This window comes from Fundulus heteroclitus, chromosome 13 (assembly GCF_011125445.2).
Source record: "Fundulus heteroclitus isolate FHET01 chromosome 13, MU-UCD_Fhet_4.1, whole genome shotgun sequence".
Taxonomy (NCBI): Eukaryota; Metazoa; Chordata; class Actinopteri; order Cyprinodontiformes; family Fundulidae; genus Fundulus; species Fundulus heteroclitus.
In genome coordinates this window covers 39,364,397-39,385,375 of record NC_046373.1, presented here as the reverse complement: position 1 = coordinate 39,385,375, position 20,979 = coordinate 39,364,397, and the positions used below count along the sequence as shown (strand labels likewise).

The following is a 20,979-nucleotide window of genomic DNA, read 5'->3' as shown; positions in this document are numbered from 1 at the left end:
TTTTACATTTTTCTAAACTCCTTATTGGTTTTGGGAAAGGAATAAACATCCCAAATGTTCTGGACAACGCGTACATTTCCCAATGACAACATTTAACTATTTTGCCGTATGCTTTTTACATTCCCCACCGACCGTGAAGTGTTCGTTATGTTAAGTCACAGAATATTGTCGGAGGGAAAGGGGGGGTGAGCTTCTACAGTTCAGTGTCGTTTTAATTTAGGACAAATTGCGATCGCTAATTGGTTAGTAACCAACGAGCCTCAAAGACTGATTGACAGGCGGCATCACGTCAATTAAAGAGTCTGGGTAAGCCTTATTTTTCATGCTACTACTGTGATTTGGTCTTAAATTCACAAACCTTAAGTTTCTGCCAACGTACAGCTCTTACCTGCCAAAAAACAACCACTTTTGTTTCTGTAGTTACCAGTTTACTTATAAGAAATAAAGTGGGAATTACTGCCACAGTTGAGTGACACATTTACTACTAGAACATGCAACCAGGCACTTTAATTAGACTAGTGGAACAACACATGTCGGTACCAGAAACAACAGCTCAAAACCATAAAGCTGTAGCAAGCCGCTAGCTTTTCTTTACGATGTTCATACAAGCAGCTTCTAGGAGTAATTTGCTTTTGTGGCCTTAGTGCTCCCATTTGATCCAGTCGATCCCACTAATCTCTTAGGTGGGCTGTAACATGTTTACAGGGATTAAGGTAACAGCACCAGGCTGGTTTGGATCAAATTTGTCAGATTCCAGTTTGTTCACGTTAATGAGAAATAGTCAAACATCAGTTATTATGGAGTACCACAGGGTTCACTCCTTGGGCCTATTTTGTTCACTATAATCAGACAGCATAAGGTAAAGGTTTACAATGAGGACAATGATTTATTTACTTATAGTCTGATTAATCCAATAAAGTAGGTAGACTACTTGCATGTCTTACAAGTTTCTGCTTTAAAATTCAGAAGAGGCAGAACTTGTCTTTTGAGCAGAGCTTCTGAAAAACAGACTTAGACATGTGCCCTGGGTGGCAACAACTTGGGCCCCAGTAAGACTGTAAAGAAACGTATTAACTCTGAACAGAACAGGATTTTGGGACATCCACAATATTCCCAAAATAAAAACTATCTTGTCTAAAAATGACAGAAAAACATTTGTGCCTTCAGGAATGAGACTAATTTCCAGTGTTATAGTGACGACACTCTGCTATATTTATCCATAAATCCTGATGAACCCAATCAATTACTTTGACTGCTGGCATGTCTTGATGACATCAAGACCTGGACAACTAATTTTATGACAAGACAGAAGTTGTGATCTTTGGATCAGAGTACTTAAAAAATAAATGTCATCACTTGATCTGCATGGAATTAAATTGGTCTCTGGTAATAAAGTAAAAAAAACCTTTGTGTTATTTTTGACCAAGACATTTAAATCCCATATTAAACAGGTTTCCAGAGTTTCCTTTTTTCACCTCCGGAATATTGGCAAAATTAAATATTCTGTCCAGGGGTGATGCTGAAAAACTAGTCCATGACTTTGTTACTTCAAGGCTGGACTATTGTAATTCTTTAGTATCAGGAAGTCCACAAAATGCAGTTCAAAGTCTTCAGCTGATCCAAAATGCTGCAGCAAGAGTTCTGATGAAAATCAACAAGAGGGATCATATTTCTCCAATTTTAGCTTCCCTTCATTGGCTTCCTGTTAAATCAAGAATAGAATTTAAAATTCTCCTTCTAACGTATAAAGCCCTTAATAATCAAGCTCCATCATATATCAGAGCTCGGATTACCCCGTATGTTCCTAACAGAGCACTTCGCTCTCAGACTGCAGGTCTGCTGGTGGTTCCTAGAGTCTCTAAAAGTAGAATGGGAGGCAGATCCTTTAGCTATCAGGCTCCTCTCCTGTGGAACCAACTCCCAGTTTTGGTCCGTGAGGCAGACACCCCGTCTACTTTTAAGACTAATCCTAAAACTTTCCTTTTTGACAAAGCTTCTAGTCAGAGTGGCTCATGTTACCCTGAGCTACCTCTATAGTTATGCTGCTATAGGCTTAGGCTGCTGGAGGACATCAGGGTCTATTTCTCTGTCTCTGCTGAGTTCTCCTACTGCTCTCCAATTTGCATTGTTTGTTGGTATTTCAGCTTTTAACTTCTTGTTCTCCGTCATATTTCTCTAGAAGGTACACCTGGTCTGGTGTTCTGTTAGCTGTGACATCATCAGGGGAGGCAGATCATCCTCTATTACCATCTAACATAGAAAGTACTCCTGGGTCAATGTGAGCTTCTGTGCTTTCTGTGTCTCTGCTCTGTCTTCTCTAACATAGAAAGTACTCCTGGGTCAATGTGAGCTTCTGAGCTTTCTGTGTCTCTGCTCTGTCTTCTCTAAGCCCCAGTGGGTGGAGGCAGATGAGCGTTCACACTGAGCCTGGTTCTGCTGGAGGTTCTCCTCCCTGTTAAAGGGGAGTTTTCCTCTCCACTGTCGCTTCATGCATGCTCAGTATGAGGGATTGCTGCAAAGCCATCAACAATGCAGACGACTGTCCACTGTGGCTCTACGCTCTTTCAGGAGGAGTGAATGCTGCTTGGAGAGACTTGATGCAACCTGCTAGGTTTCCTTAGAGAGGAAACTTTCTCACCAACCTGTATAACCTGATTGAATTTGACATTGGAAAGTGGCTTAAGATGACATGTTTCATGAATTGGCGCTATATAAATAAAATTGTATTAAATTATTAAGCCAAAAAAAGAAAAACCCTCAGGTGACATCAAATTCACAAATGATGGCAAAATATTCCTTCTTACACAAATGGACCTTTAACAATCAAGCTCCATCATATAGGTGAGATCTAATTGGTCCATATGCTCCCAACAGGTCTTGTAGTTCTTGTGCTTCTTTGGAACCAGCTCCAAATTTTGTCTTCTCCTTATGTCTAAAACTTTAATTTTTGATAGAGTTTATGGTGGGAGTGGCTTGGGCTATCCTGAACTCTGCAGTTATGGGTTAGGCGGGGTACGGGGCAGCTTGGAGGAACGCACCTAACAGCTGCGCTTGCGGCCGACTGGCTGCGTTCCTTGGCGACGCAAGGCCTCAGTCAATCGTTCCCGATGGTCGGTTGTACTAAAACTGAATTTTCGATTGCAATGCAAATTGTAGTTGACAACAACATTGATTGATAAATGTTTTGAGCTTAGGTTACTGGAGGACAAAGACCACTGTTACCTTCTACTTTCTCTTACTACTCTCCAGTTACTGCTACTATGTTCTTTTCTTTCCCTCTTTAAAAGCCACACTTGGCCTGGCATGAGCAACAACGGCTTTCATTGACTCTTATTTTCCTTTAGCTCAGAAAGTACTCCTGTCATCCCAACCAATGGTCAGTTGTGGAAGATGGCCGATGAAACATAGCTGGGATCTGCTGGAAGCTTCTTGCGGATGACAATATAGTCATTGCTTTCTGCTGTCATGTCCTAGTTTATAATGAACGGCTGAAAGGTTAACTACTTGAAGCAATCAGCCGTCTGTAGGCACATCCCCACTGAGGAGGGTTTGCTGCTTGATGCAAATGCCTGGGCTTTCTTCAATACATAACCTTTTACTTCTCGGCACAATGACTAAGCTCTAACAGGAATGTCACTAAATTTTAAATCAGTTGATTTGACTGTAGAGAGCCGATTATACATTTTTAGATATGAACTGGATCTGTTGTCTTGTAATGTTCCTTGGGTTGTGAAATAGCAGGATTATAAATAAACTCAATGTAACGAAAGAATTTGAAATGAAAACATATCCTTAGAACGGCATTTAAATGGTCAATGCAGCTCATATCTAGAAATAGTCAATTTCGTGTGTGGACTACAGCTCCTATGACAAATCATTGGCCATGATTCTTTGTCAATTGTATAAATTTCTCCTTTTGAAATTCTAAAAACTAATCAGCTCTTCTCTGTACCACCTAATGTACTGAGAGGCCCTTGGCTGCACCTCATGCCAGTCTAATTCGTTGTAGTCACTGGTCTGCTCTGGCCAGGCACCTGTTTCTAAAAACAACCATGGCTGCTTAAGAGATGAATGAGCCTTTTTTTTTTTTTAGGTTTCAATGGCCGAAATGATCTAAATCATGAGCGTACCCATTAGTTAATGAGCCACAGGGGAATAGCCTGCTCTTTCATAAGAGCAGCACATGTGCAATGCATCATGGGCATATGAAAGGGAAGCAAACAGGAGTTAATGATGAAGTGACAAGAAACAAAGATACTTTTCCAAGCTCTAGAATGCTGACTGCAAGATTTTTCACAGATGTGGAATGGTTTTTGGCAAGTACCAAGATATTGCTGCAAGATTACAGTAAAATTATGTCACACTAATGTTAATCACAGCAAATAAAGAAAAATATGAGAAATGCTGTTAAGCAGACTTACAAGATAAAATGTGGAAAAAACTGCAGGAAAATGATTGATCATGTCAGAGGGAAAACATTTAAATAAAAATAGGGCTTCGTAAAGAAAATTTAAGCCCGTTGTAAAATAAAGCCCGCCATTTCCACTGTTGACAAATATCTTAACGCAGGTTACCAATAAAGGTTATTGTCAACTTTAAGTTGCTAGATTCTCACTTAGTGAGTCGTTTTATGCTTCAAGAATATTGACCCCATCTTAAGACGTTTAGGCAGAAGCCTTTAGATCTTCAAACAGCTTCAAAGCCTTGCAGCTCTCCAGAACGGTAGCTTGTAAACAAACATGTTCCAGCAGAAGCTATAGACTTTCTTGGTTTTGAAAGATCCTTTCCATAGTCCAACATCTTAAAGATGATCAAACCTGTTAAAGAAGAACAAATTGTATACAACACCAACAAAGAGACATAGCAGAAGTATACAGTTTGGTTAAATCAATACTACGACTTAAGGGTGCGATGGATGATGAGTTAAAAAAAAAAAAAAAAAGGTAAGAAATGGTTCCCTTTCCCAATAAAATTGAGAGAATCGAGACTGATTAAGTTTATTTTCTGCCTTTTTATTTTCTAAGTGAAAGTTAACACTTTGATGTAGGAACATCCATCAATTACAGTGTGCTGAGTATGTTTTTATAAACAAATATATTCTTTTTTTTAGTTTTTTTTTTTTAAGGACCTTCTTGAAACAGAGTTTCACCTCAAGGATCCTTCCAAATTGAAATTATCCAGGTTAACTTTAGTTTAGATACTTGTTAAATGGGTTTACAAGAAGTAGAAGAAAAAAATTTCTAATGTAGTATTACCTTTATATTTAGGTCAGCTTCAGCATTAACCTGGTGATGCTGAATTTACACAATTCAGCCTTTAAGAGTGCCACCAGATTAAATGTATACTTATAAAACCTTTCATTTAACCAACAATAATTTTGTACTGTAGGAAAAATATTGATTTCTATTCAACATAAAACAAAAGGAAGGGAAGTATATCACAACAGCATGTAGAAACCCAAAGCTCGCAACTTTATGAGCCAATGACTTAAGTGAATTAGACAAACCAGATGGATTAATATTCCATAAATGTATTAAGAAAAATCCCAATGCATATCCCTGGAACTTTAAAAAGTTATGGTAATAGTGAAAATAAAAAACGGGGAAAATGAATTTTTCAGGAAAGGAAATCAGAAGAATCACAGCGCACCCATCTGTTCGCCTCCTACCAACATTTATTAACCTTATGTCTAGAGAAGTGAAAAATAACTTTATAGTCATAGCTTTGCTGTACCCGAACTACATCGTCACAACTTCTTCCAGTCCAAAATCTTTACAGCTGGTCAGACCTGTTAAAGAAAACATTTATATACAACACAAACATGTAACATCTGACAAGATCCAACACTTAGTTGTATTTAATTCTTGTTTGTGCTCTTTAGGACTCATTTAGCAAAATCCACTTTTTCTATCCCTTAAATACATTTTCTTGTGTACTTGGAGTCTCTAGGAGGGCAGAAAAGTTGAATATAGTCTTTCCAAGAGCTGCGTTGATATCTTCATATTGTGCTTGGGTCATTTTCAATCCGTTCAAGTTTTCGGCTTTCCATTATGTTTAGCTGCTAAAAAAGGTTGTGGACTTCCAGCTTACCAATCTTGCAAATCGGCCATTTTTATTTCTCGGAACGACTTTCTAGTCCAAGCTGAAGGATGCTGAAGCTATAAGTGGATCAGTGAAAATGTTCAGTGGTTGGGGTTAATAAACCCACAATACATCACACCATCCTGCAGCAGACGACAAAAAACAGCCGAATGGATGGAACGCTCTGCCACCTGGAGGGGGGCGGGGCGTAAAGTGCCTCGTTTAGTCTTAAAGAGACGGCACCAAAACAAGTTGCTCTGAGGCTAACCTCAGACCAGAAGCAAAACAGGGGCTGATGGGCACCAATAATGAGCAATTAAGACCAAAGTGTTAAATTGTTACTTTGGATAGACCACAACTGAAAAAGGAAACTGAAAAAGCATGATGTGTCCCCTACAATAGAAAAAAAAAAAAAAAGCCTCCTTGCGCTTTTAAAAGGAATCTTGTGAATCTGTTGAATCTCTGGGATCCAATAGGTGATGCAACTGAAATACTTCTGTCCCACAGCTTCAACAAAGGCTGCAAGAAGTCTGAAAAAAACTAATGCATGAGTCAGTTTAAAAAGGTTTCCCTACAAGTTCTGTTCAAAATGTGAGTTAAGGGGAACCAGAAACCACAGAAAGTCCACAATTATTCACACCCCTGGCAGATGGAGACTTTAGGGTTGATTTTAACAGTAGCGACTGGAAGTAGTAACACCAGGGGTTTAAAGCGGCCCAGCCAGACCCATGACTCGGTTCTGATACCAATCTGTGGCAGCAGCTAAAGATTAGGGTGATGGCAACAAGTCTGTCCAACCTCAAAGACTTGGAGCTCATCACCAAAGATCAATCAAAATACCAGCAGACAGATGCAAAGAGCTGCTCCTCAATTACAACTGCTGCAATGCTCCATTATCACTAAACCTGGCATCCATTCTTGCTAAAAATTTAATAAAATGGACAATTGTTTCAAACCATACTTTGTTTCATTGTCTTTTAGAGATGCCTGTCATTTAAAAACAGAAGCAAACTTTTTGATTGAATAAAAACAGGTTTAGATCAAACGTGCCACAGGTATGGATAATTTTGGGCTTCCATGTACTTGACATGTAAAAATGATTTCTAATATTTTTTCTGCTGTCCTTACCCCACAACTCTGACAAAAGTAGTCAGTAGGCATGCAGTCATCTAAAAGATACTGCAATACAGACGAGATGATTTGCAGAGTTTATTTTAAACTCCAAAATGTCAGCACTACATATTTTAGTGAAAATCAGTTGAGTCACAATGGATTTCCTCCAAGAGTAACTTAACAAAACACCAGGGTAAACTGAAGACGTTCATCTCGGGACACTTCTCTTTAAATCTAACAATTTCATTACTATTAAGGCCAAATGGACATCTCATTTAAATCCCAAATTAAAACAGGATTCCAGAGTTTCCATTTTTCACCTCTGAAATATTGCCAAAAGTAGAAATATTCTGTCCAGAAGTGATGCTGAAAAACTAGTCCAGGCATTTGTTACTTCAAGGCTGGACTATTGTAATTCTTTACTATCAGGAAGTCCACAAAATGCAGTTCAAAGTCTTCAGCTGATCCAAAATGCTGCAGCAAGAGTTCTGATGAAAATCAACCAGAGGGATCATATTTCTCCAATTTTAGCTTCCCTTCATTGGCTTCCTGTTAAATCAATCAAGTCTACTTTTAAGACTAATCTTAAAACTTTCCTTTGTGACACAGCTTATAGTCAGAGTGGCTCATGTTACCCTGAGCTATCTCTATAGTTATGCTGCTATAGGCTTAGGCTGCTGGAGGACATCAGGGTCTATTTCTCTCACTCTGCTGAGTTCTCCTACTGCTCTCCAATCTGCATTGTTTGTTGGTATTTCAGCTTTTAACTTTTTGTTCTGTCATTTTCTCTTCATAGAAGGTACACCTGGTCTGGCGTTCTGTTAGCTGTGACATCATCAGGGGAAGCAGATCATCCTCTATTACCATCTAACATAGAAAGTACTCCTGGGTCAATGTGAGCTTCTGTGCTTTCTGTGTCTCTGCTCTGTCTTCTCTAACATAGAAAGTACTCCTGGGTCAATGTGAGCTTCTGTGCTTTCTGTGTCTCTGCTCTGTCTTCTCTAAGCCCCAGTGGGTGGAGGCAGATGAGCGTTCACACTGAGCCTGGTTCTGGTTCTGCTGGAGGTTCTCCTCCCTGTTAAAGGGGAGTTTTCCTCTCCACTGTCGCTTCATGCATGCTCAGTATGAGGGATTGCTGCAAAGCCATCAACAATGCAGACGACTGTCCACTGTGGCTCTACGCTCTTTCAGGAGGAGTGAATGCTGCTTGGAGAGACTTGATGCAACCTGCTGGGTTTCCTTAGAGAGGAAACTTTCTCACCAACCTGAAGGATCTGATGGAGTCTGACTTTATAAAGAGCCTTGAGATGATATGTTGTGAATTGGTGCTATATAAATAAAATTTAATTGAATGCATACATTACCTTTTAAAAAAAAAAAAAAAAACGACAGGTAATCTGTCTGTTTCATGTCCTCTCCAACTTCTGGCATTTCAAGGAGGACCCCAATAAAGGAGGATAAATTATGCTAAAGATGGTGAAATTTAAGGATTTTCTCTCTCTTTTTAAAAAAAATAAAAAAATAAATCAAAGTCCTAAATATCAGATTTTATTAAATCTCTTCAGTGATAGTCAACAGTCCAAACGTTAAAATCAAGAACTTCAGGTCCAGATTCCTAAATAATAAAAATAAAGAAGTTCCCCAACTGTTTTATGAAGCTGTAAATAACATTCTGAATTGACAGTTGGGTCTAGAGGGAGAAACTGGCTGTAAAAATAGGGCAGTCACTAACATTTTAGTAATCAATTATTCTATTGATTACTCTAATGATTAATCAAGTAATTGGATATATTTTATGGCACCTTTTGTAGCTTTCCAAATTACTTAAGCTTATTTTAATAATGGATATATCTGGAAAAAAATGCACTTAGAACTTTTTTTAGCTGCTTCCTTTTCATTTAAACAAAAAATAATTGAATTATTTGTCTAACAGCAATGCATTAAAAGCTCAGCCCTTTCTGGTCGACTTAATATCAAAACGTTGCTCGATGCCTCTGTAGATAAAATTGCATAACGTTTCACTTAAATTTAGCATTCTGAATTTTTAATCATTGTCTTCTTACATTAAAAGCATACATTTATTGAAATAAAACAGAAGTCTTCTAGTGTCCCTAAGGGTCAAGCTACTTTCTTGTTCTGTAGTACAAAAGAAACAAGAAATAAAAATAACAGACATTTTAAATTCAGGCATAATATTGCCTTTAAAAAAAAAGTCCTACTGTTTAATATTTTAGTCAAAGTTCTTTTGTTACTCAGATTAACAAAAAAACTGCAAAGAAATGCATAGAACAGAACCAAATTCCTCTAAACTGTCAGTTCTGATATGTCTACAGGTTTGTAGTGGAACCTGCTCCTAGTTATTGTCATTCTGCAGTGAAGATCTACTTCATTGTTCCCAATATCTTCAAACTGCAGTCAGATACTTCGTTATCACATGTCCCTCAGACTATAGGACATCGGACAAACTCATTGCACTCACAGGTCCACCAGCTTGTACCCCTCTCGGCTTTCACATAATGGTATGATCCTGCACCCTAGGGCCAATTCTGACCAATCAAGACAGACTTCTGCGTAGCCCAGGGCTGAGAGGTAAGCTGCGACACCTAGAAGTAGGGCTGGGCAATATGGATCAACAATAATATAAATATTTTTAGGCTGAATCCCAATATACAATATCTATCGGTTTTTATTTTGGGAAGCTGCAGTCAGGACACCTACTTCAGCAACATTAGGCCTAATTCGGTCCTCTTACCTCCTGTGCTGTACTCGACCCCAAGAACAGCAAGGACACGGTGGACATACGAGAGCAGCCTGGGATTTTTTAACCATGTCGGCAGTGAGTGCCAGCAGGGAAATACTGCTCAGTCAGGCCTCAGAGCTCATCATAACACTGAAACAGCTCTGGTGAAGGTCACTAATGATATTCTTATGGCCTCAGATAATGGACTTGTGTCTATACTTGTCCTGTTAGATCTCAGTGCTGCATTTGATCCAGTTGATCACAATATTCTCCTACAAAGACTTGAGCATACTGTAGGGATTAAGGGGAAAGCATTAGGCTGGTTTAAATCTGATCTGTTGGACAGATTCCAGTTTGTTCATGTTAATAATAAATCTTCCTCAAACTTTAGGGTCACCTGTGGAGTACCACAGGGTTCAGTCCTTGGACCAATTCTCTTTACTATATATATGTGCTTCAGATCGGCAAAATTATTAGACAGCATGGGATTAATGTCCACTGTTATGCTGATGACACTCAGCTATATTTATTAATAAATCCTGATGAATCCAATAAATTACTTCAACCACAGGCATGTCTTCACACAAAAACCTGGATGACTTTACATTTCCTTCATCCAAGATAGAAGTTGTAATCTTTGGACCAGTCCTCACAAAATAAACTTCTTAATCACTTAATCTGGATGGCATTAAATTGGCCTCTGGTATTAAAGTAAAAAAATCTTAGTCTTATTTTTCACCAAGACATGTCATTTAAATCCCATATTAAACAGATTTCCAGAGTTTCCTTTTTTCACCTCAGGAATATTGCCAAAATTAGAAACATTCTGTCCAGGAGTGATGCTGAAAAACTAGTCCATGCATTTGTTACTTCAAGGCTGGACTACTGTAATTCTTTACCATCAGGAAGTCCACAAAATGCAGTTCAAAGTCTTCAGCTTATCCAAAATGCTGCAGCAACAGTTCTGATGAAAATCAACAAGAGGGATCATATTTCTCCAATTTTAGCTTCCCTTCATTGGCTTCCTGTTAAATCAAGAATATAATTTAAAGTTCTCCTAACGTACAAAGCCCTTAATAATCAAGCTCCATCATATATAAGGACATCAGGGTCTATTTCTCTCTCTCTCTGCTGAGTTCTCCTACTGCTCTCCAATCTGCATTGTTTGTCGTTATTTCAGCTTTTAACTTTTTGTTCTCTGTCATTTTTCTCTTCATAGAAGGTACACCTGGTCTGGCGTTCTGTTAGCTGTGACATCATCAGGGGAGGCAGATCATCCTCTATTACCATCTACCATAGAAAGTACTCCTGGGTCAATGTGAGCTTCTGAGCTTTCTGTGTCTCTGCTCTGTCTTCTCTAAGCCCCAGTGGGTGGAGGCAGATGAGCGTTCACACTGAGCCTGGTTCTGGTTCTGCTTGAAGTTTTTTCCTCCCTGTTAAAGGGGAGTTTTCCTCTCCACTCAAAAGGTGGTGCCAGACAGGAGCAGAAATTGATTGGTCAGATCATGAGCAGAAGAAAAACATCACTTGTCCCTGAGGGATCAATTAACACCACTGGTTCAAACAGCAGATCTATTCTAATTGTAGTATTTTTGAGACAAGATGATGAAACATTAAATGAATATTCTAGTAAGAAATCACACATTTTGGTTATTTCTTTTCTTCATTTGAGTGGGCAATGCACAATCAAGCATATCATCACTTAGAAGAGGTTATAATGGAAACCATCAGTCTGAGTAGACCAGGTTTTCAGTTGAGCTAAAACTATGGTCATGGCTTTGGTCCAGGCGGCTCCCATTTAAGACATGGGGAGGTATGTCGAGTTAGCTGCCATTTACAGCCATATTTTCTTCAAGAGCTTAAAACCATTAACAATTTTTATCCACTGGATACTTAAAATGCGGTCAACCAACTGGGGAGTTTGCCATGCTTATTTTGCCAAAGTCAGATAGAATAAAACTGTCTAATTTGAAAGAAACTTCTTTTAAGCATTGAATACAATAATATTTCATATACCTTAATATTTTATACACTTGTATATTTTATTAACATGAGCTCTTACATGAGACCCCATTTGCCACAGTAACTGAAGATCACACTTAGCGTTGTATTCAAGACAATTTGTAAACAACTAAACAAAAGCTGAAACCCTTAAAGCACAATGGATTGTAAGCTCTATTCAAACAGAACCCAGTGCTGGTCATCAAGTACAGAGGATGCTGACTGTTATGTTTCAAGTTTTAACTTGGCACAAACGGCCCAGACATCCAGCTGCACGTTTGAGGCACACATCCCAGTATTATTTACTTCATCTTGTAAATTTAAAGTATTTCATGCCTCGATAAATTAGCCTTAGTGACTAAAACTGATTACTAATAACTACATTTACATGCAGAACCGTATATGCATAATTGGTTGACAACAATTGGTGTACAACAGGTCCCAACATGGTGAGGTATTAAAAAGGAGGAAAAAAGGGGGTTCGTGGGTGTTTGAATACTACTTTAGGAGTTGATCACAACAATCAGCTGTGTGTGACATAAGCTGACCTAAATTTATGGTGGCTTGTGTTGACGCAGGTCTTGAGCCTCACATGACAAGTTACTGATGTGAAAGGATTCTTCTGGACCAAAGAGACAAAGCCAACTGTGCCACTGGGATCAAGATGAAGCTCCTTCATGTCTATGAAAGGGGTCCAACGTCTAACCAACAGACCCGTCTTAAGAAAAGGGAAGACGGAAGCAGTATGAGAAGGGCAACTTAGCCAGTATAGGAGACAAAAATAAATTAAGCTATTAACCGGTTGCCTTTGAGAGGGTAGTAATCTAATTCCAAACATCCCGTTTTTAGTTTCAGGAAGTTAGGGGGTAACCACTTCCTCCTAAGAATAAACCTTCGACTCACATGGAAAAGTAAGAAGATAGTTAAAAACCCGCCAAGACTCAGACCATGATTTAGACATTTTGTGCATGTCGTGTGGAAAATGTTTCAACAATAGAGTTCTCCAGCTCTTCCAGTCAACAGTGATGCCGTGAATAAGAAGCGTTTACAGTCTTAAGAAAAGCCCAGGCCTGTTGGCAGTAAGCCATCTTGAAAGCAGCGACATCAAAGTTCAAAGAAGTGATCTGCTGTACACCAGTCTAGCAAATGCCCGCTCACTGGAGTAACCATTTTAATAGGGGTGACGATATATTGGCATTACCGTTTGGATCGGTGCGATAGGGGAAAAAAAAATAAAAATAAAAAATGGACCAATATTAATAAACCGATGTTTGTTTCCATCTTTGTGCCTGCGTTTCAAGAAGGGCAGGGGATTGGTCATGCGGTGTTCAGTCAGGTGATGGTGACAGATTTACGTCGCAGCTGGGATTTATTGTGGGGATTTTAAGTTAGCAGAGATGCAATGTCAGCAGTATGGTCGTTTTTTTCATGGTATTGAAAAAAGACATACGAAAAGCAGTGTGAATTTTTGAATACGAGTAATAGTCCAGACAGTCAGTTGGCATAGTCTTCAGGTACAAAATCTGACCATCATAGGAACGTAAACGTGTGCGCACGCATCGGTAAATATGGGTTATCGGACATAACAGCAATATTAATATTGGATATCAACATCGGTGCATCCCTACAATTTAAGCACCGTGGTGCATTAACGGCATATACTGAACTGCATGTATATGTAGTCATTTCATCCTCTGGGTAGCTGGTAAAACTCCAGAGTTGTTCAAACCCATGAAACCCTCAAAGACCTGACGTTGCTACAGCAATATGTTGGATTTGTGAAATCATAATTCAGTAGAAGAGTAAAGGTTTGTCCTGATGAAACCAGTTTATTATAATCACGTTTCAGCTCCAAATATAATGGCACAAAGCCATAGGAGTTTCAGAAAGGTTACAGTTATCACTTCACGACGATTTACAGAGATCAACACACCTAGAAAAGGAAAAGTATACATGGTCTGAAAGAACAACTGGATCACACCAGGGTGACTGGTTTCTACGCTAATGACAATACAAAGTAAAAAAAAAGGAAAGTATTGACTTAATCATAAAACTAATCCAATTAATGGCTAAAATGATGCAACAGTTTGAACTTAAATACAATAATCGTGACTCAACATGTTCGCCTTGGAGTATCCGTACAAATGATGCTGCTGGAATCAACAAAACGAATTTAAAATCTGGGCTTCTTAATAGGGCCGTCAAACTCCTCGCGGACGCGGCCATACCCCGAGGTGCCTGCCCCCATTCCTCTAGCACCGCTCTGGGCAAAGCGCTCATTGCGCTGTTTTGCGTGAATTTGCAGGGAGACGAGGAATAAGGGAAGGGATGGAGTCAGTGCAAAAGCGGCACACAGTTCATGTCCATGTGGAGAAGTGTAAAAATGTGTGGAATACAGGTGGATTTGTATATTGTGTGAAGGTTTATGAAACAAATCAGCAGGAGACACATCCGAAGAAAGCGTTCGTTCCAATAGAAGGTCCACAGGTGCCACAGGTTACATACGGAGAAGGAAGAGAGGGTAATGTTTTCATTAGTCTGTGCCTTTCTGTTGACTTCTGTTCTCCATTGCATGCTACCTAACAGCACATTATGCTCATAAGGTCTCAAATAAATACAGCCCATTGTCAACGGCTGCTAATAATTCATATCGCAATACTGCCTCTATTGACACCACTGAAAAATACCCACCGCCATGTTGGAGGACAAGCAATTAGCTAAAAATCTGCCAAACGTGCAACGACAGTTCTGAATCAAGACAGATTTTCTTCGTCAAAAAAGTAAAAACTACAAACGCATCTAGACTAGAAGCCAAAGGGACTATCCTGGGGTTGTAACACCATTTCGGCGTCTCTTGGCCACAGACATTAGTGGGGAGAAAAAAAAAGACTCGTCATGAACTGGGCAGCACCCACACAGGGAGGACACCATCTTTCCTCTGGATTGGATAAATGGAACCAAAAAAATAAAAACTACTAACATGCCATCATGCCAAAAGGAGTATTTCATCCAACATCTATAACTGAGTTTGGAAGGCTTAAACAAAAAAATAAATATATAAATAAATAAAGAGCCTTTAATGTACGTTTCCGTGAATCAGAATCTGTGTTCCTATGAGGCTCACTGGTCAGATTAAAATAACCTTTTAGCAAGTAAACATACTTTAAGACAGCATTCCTGTAAAAATGTTTTCTACTGGTCTGGTGTGATATTTTAATCTAGTTAGAATTTAAATGTGATGTTTTCTTCAGGCATTACAAAGAAAATCGACTAGGCTCTGGTTCACAGCAGCGCTCCAACCCCATCTTTACTGAAGCTTAACGATTGTTACGTAACAGACTTCAGAGATAGAGGAAAGTCGTCGCCAGTTGTGTTTTTACATTTCATAACTTTGTATTTGTTCTGTAGACGTGTGCCAAACTATAAGCGTGGAAGCAGAAACTGTCTTCAGAGCCTGTTGTAGTGAGTTTCTGTTGAAATTATCTTTTCATTCAATATCTTTGGTAAATACTTTTAAATGAAACCAATATACAATCAGTTCTCTTGAATATTTTGCTGTATATGTCTTCAGAATACATAACCAATTAAAATATACCGGTGCTGGTCCAAGTATAAGGTTGTGTTGAGGTTCTAGGCCTGGTGACACCTTTGATTGGTGATGGTGTGGGGGGGGGGGGGGGGGGGGGGGCATACAGCTGTGTCCCTGCTGCATGGCTAGCAGGTGCATCAGTCTAACCATAAAAACATGGATGCCGTTGAACGCTTGATCAACAGCCCCACTTTATCAACGTTATTCTCGGGTTATTGGATGTCCTCCAACATGGCAGACAGGAAGTTTGGTGACGTCAAATTAAAATATTGCAGACAAAACATCAAGCCTTCATGGGATTGCACAGAAAAACTTAAATAAAAACAACAGCTATAAACATTAGTCCCATTGAGTAAGAAGTTACACTTCCTCGCTGGTTTAAACGGTAAATCAAGTGTCTCGCAAGGGATGACAGCAATAGATTAAGAAATTCAGATACTACTCATTATCTCTGGTAAAAAATGCATATGGTAGAAAAGTTTAAACTCTTTTGTACTCATGATTGTTAATTTAGGCCTAGTTCTAGCTAAGCCTTTAAATGGCACAACTAGAAAACTGCTGTGTCTATAAAGAAAAACATCAAAATACTACTTTAAATAAGAGTAAATAAATACCAATCCATGAGTAATATAGTTGGATCTTAAAAGTATCTAAAATCTTCTGATTTACTAAACTTTACAGATTAACCAATTGATTTTACGGTGGATTCAAACTAAGTAATCTGTTTTAGTAGAGCAGGGGTCACCAACATGGGGCCCGTGGGCGCCAAGTAGCCTCCGAAGACCACATTAGACGCCCACGAGCCAATCCAGTGAGCTGCACCTAAAACTTTATTTTATTTCATTACGCTTCCTGTTTATTCACAGTTGCATTTATATAGATTTAAAAATGACAATACCTATAACTAAGCATGAAAAATGTGTTTATTTTATATAGAGTTATGGTGAACTCTAAGGTCAGTACTGGTAGCCCAATGAAGTAGCTCTCAGTCTGAGAAAGGTTGGCGACCCCTGTAATAGAATATGTATTTAGGGCAAACCTACAAAAGTAACGTTAAATAAAAGCCACACTTCTATCAATATTAAGTAATGACGAAATCCTATGGTTCCTGAACTCGGTAAACAGTAAAACCACTAAGATGTTTCGTTATGAACTTGGCATCCCTTGTAAATTACCCTAAAAAGAAAAAGTTCGATTGGATCTAAAGCAACAGAACAGGGACTTTTTTCAACTGATGTAGATTTAATGGGCACTGAAACAGCGCGCCTCCAACTTACCTCAATGGACATTTATAAAAAAACAGACCATTACCTCAGTCAACACAGATATGGACAGTATTTCATTCATGTGAATAACTAAACCTAATGGTGGTTTAAGTTTCAAACTTAACAGCCAAGCAAACAATACGGGCAGACAGGAAAAACTCTGAATAATCCCAGTGTTGCCCAATCACGGCATGTTTAAGTGATCAGCATCAGAGTATCTGACCAAACTCCAGATGCCCGACTTTGTGTCTGGGTTAAACCCAACAATCTGTGTCTTTTACCCGTTAACCTGATGTTCACAGTCAACGACTATTGGCTGCTTCAGCTGAGTCATGTGACCTTTCCTGACAACCTTCACAGGAAACATGCTAGCGTTAGCCTAGAATGTCAGACCTGAGCTGATCAAAGGCGTTTATTATGACACTGAGACGTACTTTTTTTTTCTTTTCTCATCGTCTTTCACAATCAGAACACGAATCGTGTCGTCACTGAAATGTGCCACACAAATACACTTGCCTTGTAGCTGCATGTGTGGAGTCAGATAGTCACAAAGTTCAGCAAGTTTCAGGCCAGAAGGCCAGTATGAGAAGCTGACAGAGGATTAGGTCGATACTCTATATTGGGACGTTGTTACTGAAGCCACAGGAACTTTGGATACAGGCAGAGCTACAGCAAACCCATTAGCTGTTCGGCTGTCGGCTAGATATTGGAGTCAGTCCAGCACACACAACATCTTCAGCACAAATGGTCACCATTTTTGCTTGGCACCATAGACTGGGTGTGTCCAAATTCAGGGGCTGCGTCCTTCGATGGCCGAATTTGAAAGCAGATTACGTCACAGCGATGCGACGAAGGCTGTCCAAATTCGCAGGCTCCTTCAAATGCGGTTATATTAGGTTTCTGTGACAAAAATTAATGGTGAGAACTTAGCTGCATAAACCCGAAACTTCTGTTCGATGTGTCGACACGTCGTTTAACTTTAAAAGTCTTCTGACGTGTTTGGACATGCCCGCTCCCGTTACACTTACGGGCCGGCTCACCAGCTTTCAGCTGACCCGGCGGTCAAGAGTGCCACCTTGTCGCTTTCAAACTCCCTCTAGCTTTCCTCAATGAGTTTAAAGCAGGATTAATGGATATTACATGGTACTTCCTGTTAATAACAAAATAACCTGAACATTCTCTACAAATTAAGCGATGTAAGCTTTGTTCAGAAATTAGGGTTTAAGCTGTTAAATAATAAATAAAATGGTATTTGTCATCAGCGAGGTTTATTTGGGGGGTACATTTCTATGTCTATGAATATATAAATTATAAATGAGTAAAATGAAATATAAAAGAAAATTTTTAAACAATAAGACCTTAGGAATATGTAAAGGAGCAAATAAAACCACCGTTTGTTTGGCTTCACAGTTATCTCAGTTGCTATGCTGAGGTAAGTGAAGGCGAGACCGATCGGTCTCTTCGGGTTTTTGTTTTTCTGTGGCCGATGAAGGACCCAGCCACTGAATTTGGACACACCCGTTGAGCAGTTTACATTTTAATACCATCATCCTGCACTAAAAGCATCCTAAATGTTCAGTTACAGAAAAATAAATATATATATAACCCAAGAGTGAAGGTATCAGGAGCAGACGGCGTACAGTCGTACTACAGGTCTCAAAACTGCTCAGACAACAGATTCCACACATCCACCCAGAAATACACGTCCCATCTACGTGGTTCATGAAAGTTATGTTTGTTACGAACAAATGATGCATTAAAGTGAAACACGGTGTAAAAGCATTTGAAGTTGTCCATAAATTAAGTGCCTGTCGCGCTCACAAGCGACAGGGCTTGCAAAGATCCTCTACAACACAGATGATGTATTAGGAGTGAGCAGAGAGAAAACTGGACAGCTTTATCTGATGATTTAGTGCAGGATGAAGGTTTTGGAGCTAGACTTGATCAAACCAAGGTCACTCAGGAGACGGGGCTTGCCATTGACACGAATGTTTCTAGAGCGGCACATCCCTACTATTGACCAACCACAGAGCCGTCAAGAGAGGAAGCTACTTGTGTGCTACCGTCCTGCTGGCCCAGCTGGCCTCCAGATCTACAATCATCAACAAACATTTACAACTGAAAGAAGAGAAAATTTAAAAAGCCAAAATCTGAACTACTAATATTCCCCAGTGGGATACATTACCATTTCATTGGCCATCAGGCTTCCTGGTGATGATCCCAATCCAGACTGACCCTCAAAGGCGAGTCCACTCATTGCGAAGCTCTGGCTGGAGCCACTGAAGGACATTTCTACAGAAGACAAACAGAGTTTATGACGCACTCAAGGCAAAAAGTAGAAAAAACTCAGACGAGTCATAATGTTCTTTTTGCACAGCTGTGGTTTTCGTCTTGGACGTCTACCATGCAGCCTATTATTGTTCGGTTTCTTTCTTCTGGCAAAGGCATGACTTCTGACCTTAACTGAGGCCTGCAGCTCTTTGGATGTTTGTGTCTTTTGTGAAGGTTCACCACTGTTCCAGTTTTTCACTATTTGCTAGAGTCCCAAATCTTTAGAGATGACTTTGTAATCCTTTCCAGACTGAGATCTGAATTATTTTCCAATTTGTTCCTAAACTTGTTTGGATCGCAGCGTGATCTCTCACTGTTTGGGACTTTTTGGTGTACTACACTACACACCCTAGCTCTAATCGCAGCGAGCGAGCTAAAACATGTCAACCTTTAGTGACCCATAGTGGTGTGTACCAGGGTCACTGGTCACATTTGCAAAAAAAAAAAAAGTGCAATACGAACGCAAACTGCACTAAATGAGGAAAAATATATATATATAAAAAAAAAATTAGCTTTTTGCTTGGCCTAAATAACCGTAACAATAGTTTGCTGGTGTGAATACAACCTGAGATCCGTTGCCATCCCCTTTACTCGTTTTGGGAATTGATGTTAACGTTAACGGACAGCCCTGAGATCGCCGTTTAGGATAAGACAGGTAAATGCATTTTTCTTTAAAGCAAAATGCATTTCTTTATTGTTTAAGTGCTGCAACTATGCTGCTGCCTTCTTGGCCAGGACTCTCGTACAAGAAAATCGACCTTTTTCAAGTGGCTTTATGGTTGTGCACCATCTCATCAGACCCCATATCGTCTTTTTCTTGATTTAAGCAAACTAAAAATGTACCAAAGGGTGGCTTTAAAGCCTCAATTCATTCACACCAGTGGTTTCTCTGCATCATTACACATCCGACATCATCCCGTCTGACAAAGCAACAAAACTTACCTCCAATGCCTAAAGAGCCACTGGTGTGCATTCTTATGTCAACGTCCCTCTGTAAAACATAGAAATAGTGATTAAATAGGTTCACAAATAAACATTAAATACGTGTTTTGAGTCCAGTGAAAAACGGCTCTTACTTCCATGAAGTTGCCCATTCGGTAGTTCTCTTCGCGCTGACGCCGCATTTGATCCTCCATTTCCCTCTTTCGAAGCTCTTCTTCCCGTCTGCGCCGTTCTTCTTCCTGTCTGTTTTTTTTTGTATTAGGGGAAAAAAAAGAGAAAAAAAACACGTGGTCATGTGCTCTCCAGATTTGGTGGTTTTGGGTCCAACATTAACTTCCAGGCGAACCAAATATATACCTGAGCTGCATTTCCTTTCTCTTTTGCATTTCTTGGTTGTGCATTTCCTCCATGCGCCTTAGCTCTTCCTGGCGCCTCAGCAGTTCTGCAAATAATAAGTGGATAAGGTATAATAGCAATGTTTTACAAACAGAAAACACCAATATGTATCCAAAGGTTACCTACGGCAGCTTTAACAGTGTTAGGACTCACCCTGACGGAGCATATTGGCCTGATGTTCATGGTAAGCATCCTCCATCTCACTCTCCAGTTTCTCGCGGGCCTCGCTCATGTTCTTCTCCACCTGCTCCCTCTGCTGCTTCTCCATTTCATCCAAAGACTTCCAACGTTTTGAATACTCAAACTCGAAGGAGCCGGGGCGGGCAAAGCGGGGAGGTTGCTCACGCGCACTGCAACACACCCAAAGATGAATTAACTACACATATTCAGTGTACACAGCATGGATACACAACCAACCGAATCAATTCGGTTAGAAAACACAAGCCAACAACAATAGGAACAAAAACTATAAAGAATAAAGAACATCTCATTCAGCCAAAATGTTAAACAGGAAACTCACG

At 39.6% G+C, this 20,979-nt stretch overlaps 1 protein-coding gene across 1 annotated transcript; it reads right to left on the bottom strand.

Annotated features, from left to right (window-relative positions):
• Positions 1–13,738: 13,738 nt before the first annotated feature.
• Positions 13,739–20,808, bottom strand: sfpq (splicing factor proline/glutamine-rich; the record flags this gene model as incomplete). Its single annotated transcript, XM_036145746.1, is given in 6 exon segments — positions 13,739–14,219; positions 18,975–19,081; positions 20,063–20,111; positions 20,197–20,305; positions 20,420–20,504; positions 20,612–20,808. Coding segments are annotated over 6 exon segments (658 nt in total), but the record flags the coding sequence as incomplete, so codon positions are not given.
• Between the last annotated feature and the right edge of the window lie 171 nt (positions 20,809–20,979).